The sequence below is a fragment of the Alnus glutinosa genome, chromosome 4 (genome assembly GCF_958979055.1).
Source record: "Alnus glutinosa chromosome 4, dhAlnGlut1.1, whole genome shotgun sequence".
NCBI classification, from domain to species: domain Eukaryota; kingdom Viridiplantae; phylum Streptophyta; class Magnoliopsida; order Fagales; family Betulaceae; genus Alnus; species Alnus glutinosa.
Window position 1 is genome coordinate 4,497,751 of NC_084889.1, and position 6,873 is coordinate 4,504,623.

Sequence of the window (6,873 nt, forward strand, 5' to 3'; positions counted from 1 at the left end):
ACATTCTGTGTAAAATTAATTAGACTTTTTTTTTTTTCATTCGTTTTAACCAACCAATGATTAATTAAGACTAGTCAACCGCTAGACAATGGTTGATACTTTCAACTAGCATATAGATTTTGGAGATGAAACCTACAAGAAACAAACTTGCATAGCGAAAGAAGGTATATTTAATTCAAACACATAGCTTTGGGCGCTGAATTGGTCCTCGTTCCATACGCCTTTAAAGGGAAGAGTCTGTCTCGGCCGGACAATCAAAGCATATCTAAACACAAAATATCTCCTTAAAAAAGTTGTGGCCATGGGCTTGAGTGGGAAGCTTTTGCAAATCATAGTGCCTGCAGGAGTGATAATATTTGCAATGGCGGCGGCAGCAGCAGCAGCGACAGCAGCAACTAACGCCAAGCCTGGCTGCCCCAACAAGTGTGGAGATGTAGAAATTCCATTCCCGTTTGGCTTGACTGAGGCCTGCTATCTAGATGAGAGTTTTAATATCACTTGTGACTCTGGAATACCAATTATAGGTAATATTCCTGTGACAAACATATCCATTGAGACTCATGAGTTGCATATCTTGAATCTTGTAGCTCGAGACTGTTATAATCGGTCGGGTCAACTTGTAAGCAACAACCAGAGCTGGCTCCAGGCAGCTGAATTCACCATTTCCAATACTAAAAATAAGTTCACTGTTATTGGCTGTGACACTTATGCATACCTTAGTGGGTACCAAAACGGAGAATGGTACTCGATTGGGTGCGCATCTCAATGCCCTAGCCTTCGCAATGTGGTTAATGACTCTTGCTCTGGCGTTGGGTGTTGCGAGGTAGGATTTCCGGATGGATTAAAAGATATTAAAGTGGAAGTAAACAGCTTCTCCTCCAATCACTCCAACGTATTCAACTTCAATCCCTGTGGCTATGCTTTTGTTGTCGAAAAAGGCGAGTTCAACTTCTCCTCCAATTATCTCTATGATCTACCGTACAAGAGGGTTCCACTGGTGTTTGATTGGGCAGTTGGCAATCTAACATGTGAAGAAGCTCGAAACAAATCAAATTTCATATGTCAAGACGAAAATAGTGAATGCATTGACCCCCAACACAGGGAGGGGTACCGCTGCATGTGCAAGCAAGGTTACAAAGGGAACCCATACCTCTACGGGGGTTGCCAAGGTATTGTACTATATATATAAATTAAAGCTTAATTCCCAATCGAATATATATATATATATATATATATATATATATATATATATATATATATATATATAATTATTCTTATGATTGTACATGTGGGTTGATCGGCAGACATCGACGAATGTGTGGATCCAAATCTCAATAATTGCACCAAAATGTGTAACAATACAGAAGGCAATTATACATGTTATTGTCCCAAGGAGTACCATGGGGACGGAAGAAAAGATGGTGAAGGTTGTTCCGCGGATCCCGCCACAGTACTAGCGATTAAGATTCCAATTAGTAAGTATATATGATCACCATTTTGTACGCTTAACTATTGAGGCTGCCCAAAAACTTGATTATATATAAAATTAATTTCCAATTAATTGGTTGTGAAATGTGTGCTACGTACTCATTAACGTATAATATATTCGGTTGGTATAATTAATTAACAGGATTTCTGAATAATTCATTTGTTTTTAATTTTCTCCATTGGAATGTTTGTGTGTATATATTAACACTTTCATACATTGCTGTGTTAACTTATGGCATGCTCTTATATATATATATATATCATATTGATATAATAATTCACCATCGACTCAGAAACAAAAATATAATATACTATCAATGGAGAAATTAAGTCAACCTGTTAAAAATATTTTTTTGGGAAAATTTCACTTATAAATCCTGATTTTTTATCATTTTTGAAAAAAAAAAATATCAAAACTTTAAAAAGTGTCAATTTAGAGTATTCATCTTTTAATTTTTTTCAATTTCAACACTTCGGTAGAATTTTTCGTTAAATCTTATCAAAATTCTCAAAATATCCATGTGTTTCTTTTTTTTAAAAAAAAAAAAATTATAAAATTTTTCAAAAATTCAAGCATGGATATTTTTTTTTTATTAAAAAAAAAAAATCATACATATGGCCACATTGACGGTTGAATGAGCAATAATTTATTCTTTAAAAATAAATAAATGATTGAGCATCTTTTTAACTTCTTATATCATATATATTCATGTAATATACCATCAACACATAAAGTCCAACCTATTAGATAGAGATATATATGATTTGCACAATTCTTACACAACAATTACACAATAATACTGATGTGTCCAGTATTTTTTTAAAAAATAAATTAAAAAAAAAAAAAAAAAAAGTTGGATACATCATCATTATTGTGTAATTGTTGTATAAAATTATTATTGTACAACTAACATATCTCATAGATAGATTCTATCTGAGCCCTAAACAAGGTGGTCGATCAATAGACTCAATACTATCTATCATGCAGATCATACATATGGCCGCCTTGAAAAAAAAAAATTATATCATACATATGGCCCACATCGACTGTTGAATGAGCAATAAATTATAGAGCAACTTTTCTACCATGATCCATAAGAATTTGTCCCATACATTTATTGTCCTCCTTGTCCCTTTTATATGGAATATCATAAGTTATGTTTGTCTTTTTTCTTTGTATCTAAAATTTTAAAACATTAACAAACAACTTAATTTTAATATAAAACACTAATTAATAAATTTTGGCATGCTCTTATATAATATTGATATAATACACTGTTGACTCAGCAAACAAAAATACAGGTCACATTTGATACATAGAATAACTAATCTATTAAAAAAAATAAACTTACAAAATATTTGACAGCGACCAAACGGTGGATTGTTTTATTTGATCGATTGCTATGTAATGCGCTGATTCTGCAGTTTCGTCTGAGTTTTATTTGGGTATTTGTCTGATTGTTCTGTTTTCTTTTTGGTTGCTAAGAATCTGTTGGAAAAGAAAATTGATTTTTTTTTCCATTCATTTTGTTCATAATAGAAGGGAGTACTCTACGGATTTCTTAGTTTGTTTAGTTTAATATTCTCTTTAATTTACATTTCCGTTTTAATAGAACGTTCTCATTTTTTTTTAATCGACTCCCTGCGTCTATTTGATTGTTTTCTCTATAGTTTCATTTTGGATTACTTTTTTTTTGTTCCATTTCTGATGGAGATTAACTCTGTGTACCAAAAAACCCCCTCGGTGGTTGGTCACCTATAGCCTATAGGTGTTTGTGATTATTCATTTTTAGGGAAAAATACACTTTACTTCTCAAAGTTTGACCACTTTTCACTTTTGCCTCCAATTATTAAAAAGTGACAATGTGCTTCAACAAATTAAGTTTCTAAAATTCTCAATGTGACCAATCTATTAGTGATTTCCGTCTTTTTTAGCCGAAATTATTGAAAAGACCTAAATGGCATTTTCTTTTTCTTTTTGAAAAAAAAAAAAAAAAACAACAACAACGGAGTGGCTGTAACCACTCCCATCAGACCGGAATAGGGTGGTCCAGCAACCCCCAATGGGCCAATGGGGGTGGCTGAAACCACCCAAAAACCCTTTAGGGTAGCTCGGCCAACTTTTTTTTTCCTTCCTATTTTTATGTTTTTTTTTTAAAATAAAAAACGGGGGCATTTTGAAAATTAATGTGTATATGGGGCATTTTCGGAAATATTGTACCAAAAAATTCACGTGTGGCGCACGTGAGCAATTTTCCATCAAAGAAGATGGAAATAGCTAATGGAGTACTTAAGTTGAAAATTTCGAAAATTTTGTTGGGATATGATACATTGCCACTTTTTAAACATCATAGACAAAAGTGAAGAAGTTTTCGAACTTTAGGGGATAAAATGTATTTTTTTCCTTATTTTTACTTTTGATATTTAGATTTACAGGAACAGGAAAAAAAACAAAAACAAAAGAAAAGCAAAACTTATTCCCTTCTTCAAGGAATATTTATCCCCAAAAAAATATCATACATATGTCCGCCTGGGAAAGTAGAAACGTGGTTAGATGTTCCTATGGTATCGCAGCTTTAACATCTTTGACAGAACAATAAAAGCAAGAAATCCTTAATATTAACCTTTTTGACAGTGATTTTACGACAAAAGTGAATAACGTTTCAGCTTTTGATCAAGTGCAGTTACGGGCGTAAGCTTTGTTGCTATGCTTGTGGTTAGCTCTTGGATGTACTTCGTTCACAAGAAAAGAAAACTTATCAAGCTTAAAGAAAGCTTCTTTCGACAGAATGGGGGTTTGATTTTAGAACAGCAGCTCAGCAAACAACAGGGATCCAGGGAAACAGCCAAGATCTTTACTGTAGAAGAGCTGAACAAGGCCACAAATAACTATGAAGAGAGCAGGATCATTGGCCGAGGAGGTTTTGGTATAGTTTACAAGGGAATTTTACCTGATAAAAGGATTGTTGCCATCAAGAAGTCCAAGACAGTGGATCAAAACCAAATTGACCAATTTGTTAACGAAATTGTTCTGCTCTCCCAAATTAACCATAGGAACGTTGTCAAACTCTTGGGCTGTTGTTTAGAGGCACAAGTTCCTTTGCTAGTCTATGAATTTGTCCCAAAAGGTACACTCTTTAAGTATATACATCGTGAAAGCAGCACATCCACCATACAATGGGATACCCGTCTAAGAATAGCTGCAGAAACTGCGGACGCACTATCGTATCTGCACTCTGCAGCTTCGACACCTATAATCCATAGAGATGTTAAGTCCTCAAACATACTGCTTGATGATGATTTCACTGCAAAAGTTTCCGACTTTGGAACTTCAAGATTGGTTCCCCGAGATCAAAAGGAACTAGCTACTGTAATGCAGGGAACTCTTGGATACTTAGATCCTGAATACTTACAGACGAACCAGTTGACAGAGAAAAGTGATGTCTACAGCTTTGGAGTGATCCTTGTGGAGCTTCTAACAGGAGGGGATGTACTTTCATTCAATAGGTCCGAGAAAGAAAGAAGTCTAGCTATGTATTTTCTTTCTTCCTTGAAAGAGGATCGATTGTTTGAAATTCTTGAAAATGGTATAGTTGAAGGAGGAAATGAGGAGCAAATCAAGGAAGTCGTTGAACTTGCAAAGAGGTGCTTGAGACTAAAAGGGGATGAGAGACCTACTATGAAGGAAGTGGCAATGGAATTAGAAGGAATAAGAAAGATGGAGGCGCTATCGTGGGTTAATGTTCAATCAAATTTGGAAGAGGCCGAACACTTGCTTGGTGAGACATCTCACTCTAATGAATATGGTGGAAGTAGAAGAACTGTTGTCTATGACAGCATGAATGACCAGGTAACATTAGCCTTGGGGTATGGCAGATGAATGTGGCATGATAACATCCGTCCTTCATGGCTTTTTTTTCTATTGCAAGTTCCCGTTTTATTGTCCTAAAAATAAGATTGGGAGAAAAAATAATGAACCTGCTGCTGGAAGAATAGGTTAAAAACTCTATACAAAATAGTGTTCTTTGTAGTCTTTGGCATGCTCCCAGCTCCCTTCCCTTCGTTTAATGTAAATTAATTGCTGTGTTTAGTTTATTTGGTTACTGCAGCATTTTGTTGTGTTTCCATGTACAAATGAATATATGGCGTTTAATGTATAAATGCTTGCATTTCGTTGTTTTCCTTTGCAACTCAAGCTGCTCGCGTTGATACTTGTATTTTTTGTCTTTTGCATTGATTGAAAGTTCTAATTCACGTACGCAATCAGCCTATATAATTTGGTTTTCACCAAATAAAATAACGTGATCTTTCTGCAACGTTTTAAAAGACCAAGAAAAAATCATTTTTGGTATTATATATATTTATCTCAATATATAAGAGCGGAAAAGAAAATTAAATTGAGTTTAAATAAATCTAAGAAAATGTGATTCAAACCAAAAAATGATATAGGAAGTGAAATAAAAACACAAAATCGATCTATTTCAAGATTTATAGAATAATAAACTTGCAAGCTCATTAAAGTATGTGATACCTCCAAAGTATGTCCCATATTGGATGAGTAGATTGTGAAGATATTATATATTAATTAGAGTTAAGTTTAACATCGATTTCTTACTGGATAGGATTGTGTTGTATAAATGATTTCAAATAATTCTAATTATAATATTAACGACTCCTTTTACAGTAATATTACAAATGTTGTAATTAGTATTTTGTCTGGATCATGACATAGTACACTAGATATATGACAATGGCTTGTCTATATTATTGCATCAATCATACTTAATGGGCCTTACTAATACCACTCATAGCTTATTGGGCAATATACAATGTATAATTACACTATTTATGTAAGCCCATTAAAAAAGAAAATTTTCTAACATCCCTTGTGTAAAAAAAAGCATATAAATTGTTTTCAACAGATAAAAAAAAGCATAAAAATAAAACCAAATATTTCTCAGAATAATTGGATAACTGCAGCTTCGCCTATTGAAAATTAGATATTGTAAACTCTATGAGTTCAAAATTTTATTGGAAAAGTTTAAAAGAATGTCATCTCTAAAATCTCATCCATCAAAAATTTGTTTTTGATGAAGTCATGTTACTCTTGGAATTTAGTTCAGCGATTTAATTATTACAATAAATTATGTTGAGTTTTTAGAGTCAATATACTAAAATATCCTTAATTAAGGAGTCAGGGTTGGCCGATAGCGAGCGAACAACTTATTTGTAGGTATAGTCAACATCGAGAACTTTTATTATATATTGGAAATCATCTATTCAATTTTTTAGTTGTGCCAATTTTTGTGTATATTCTTTAGTTTGATGAATCGCTTCCCACCTTGAGTTTTGAAGCATTCTCATTTGAAAAAGACCATTTTCAAT

At 33.4% G+C, this 6,873-nt stretch overlaps 1 protein-coding gene across 1 annotated transcript; it reads left to right on the plus strand.

Moving 5' to 3' along the window:
• The first annotated feature begins 246 nt into the window (after positions 1 to 246).
• LOC133867365 (putative wall-associated receptor kinase-like 16) lies at positions 247 to 5,650 on the plus strand. Its single transcript, XM_062304102.1, has 3 exons — positions 247 to 1,169; positions 1,305 to 1,475; positions 4,173 to 5,650. Exons 1-3 carry the CDS (start codon positions 302 to 304, stop codon positions 5,366 to 5,368), a joined length of 2,235 nt encoding a protein of 744 aa, XP_062160086.1. The 5' UTR covers positions 247 to 301; the 3' UTR covers positions 5,369 to 5,650.
• The last annotated feature ends 1,223 nt before the right edge of the window (positions 5,651 to 6,873 follow it).

Coding starts and splice junctions, on each gene's coding strand:
- LOC133867365 (XM_062304102.1), top strand. CDS start 302: ATGGGCTTGAGTGGGAAGCTTTTGCAAATCATAGTGCCTGCAGGAGTG. Junction 1,170..1,304: donor CCTCTACGGGGGTTGCCAAG/GTATTGTACTAT, acceptor GTTGATCGGCAG/ACATCGACGAATGTGTGGAT. Junction 1,476..4,172: donor AGCGATTAAGATTCCAATTA/GTAAGTATATAT, acceptor GATCAAGTGCAG/TTACGGGCGTAAGCTTTGTT.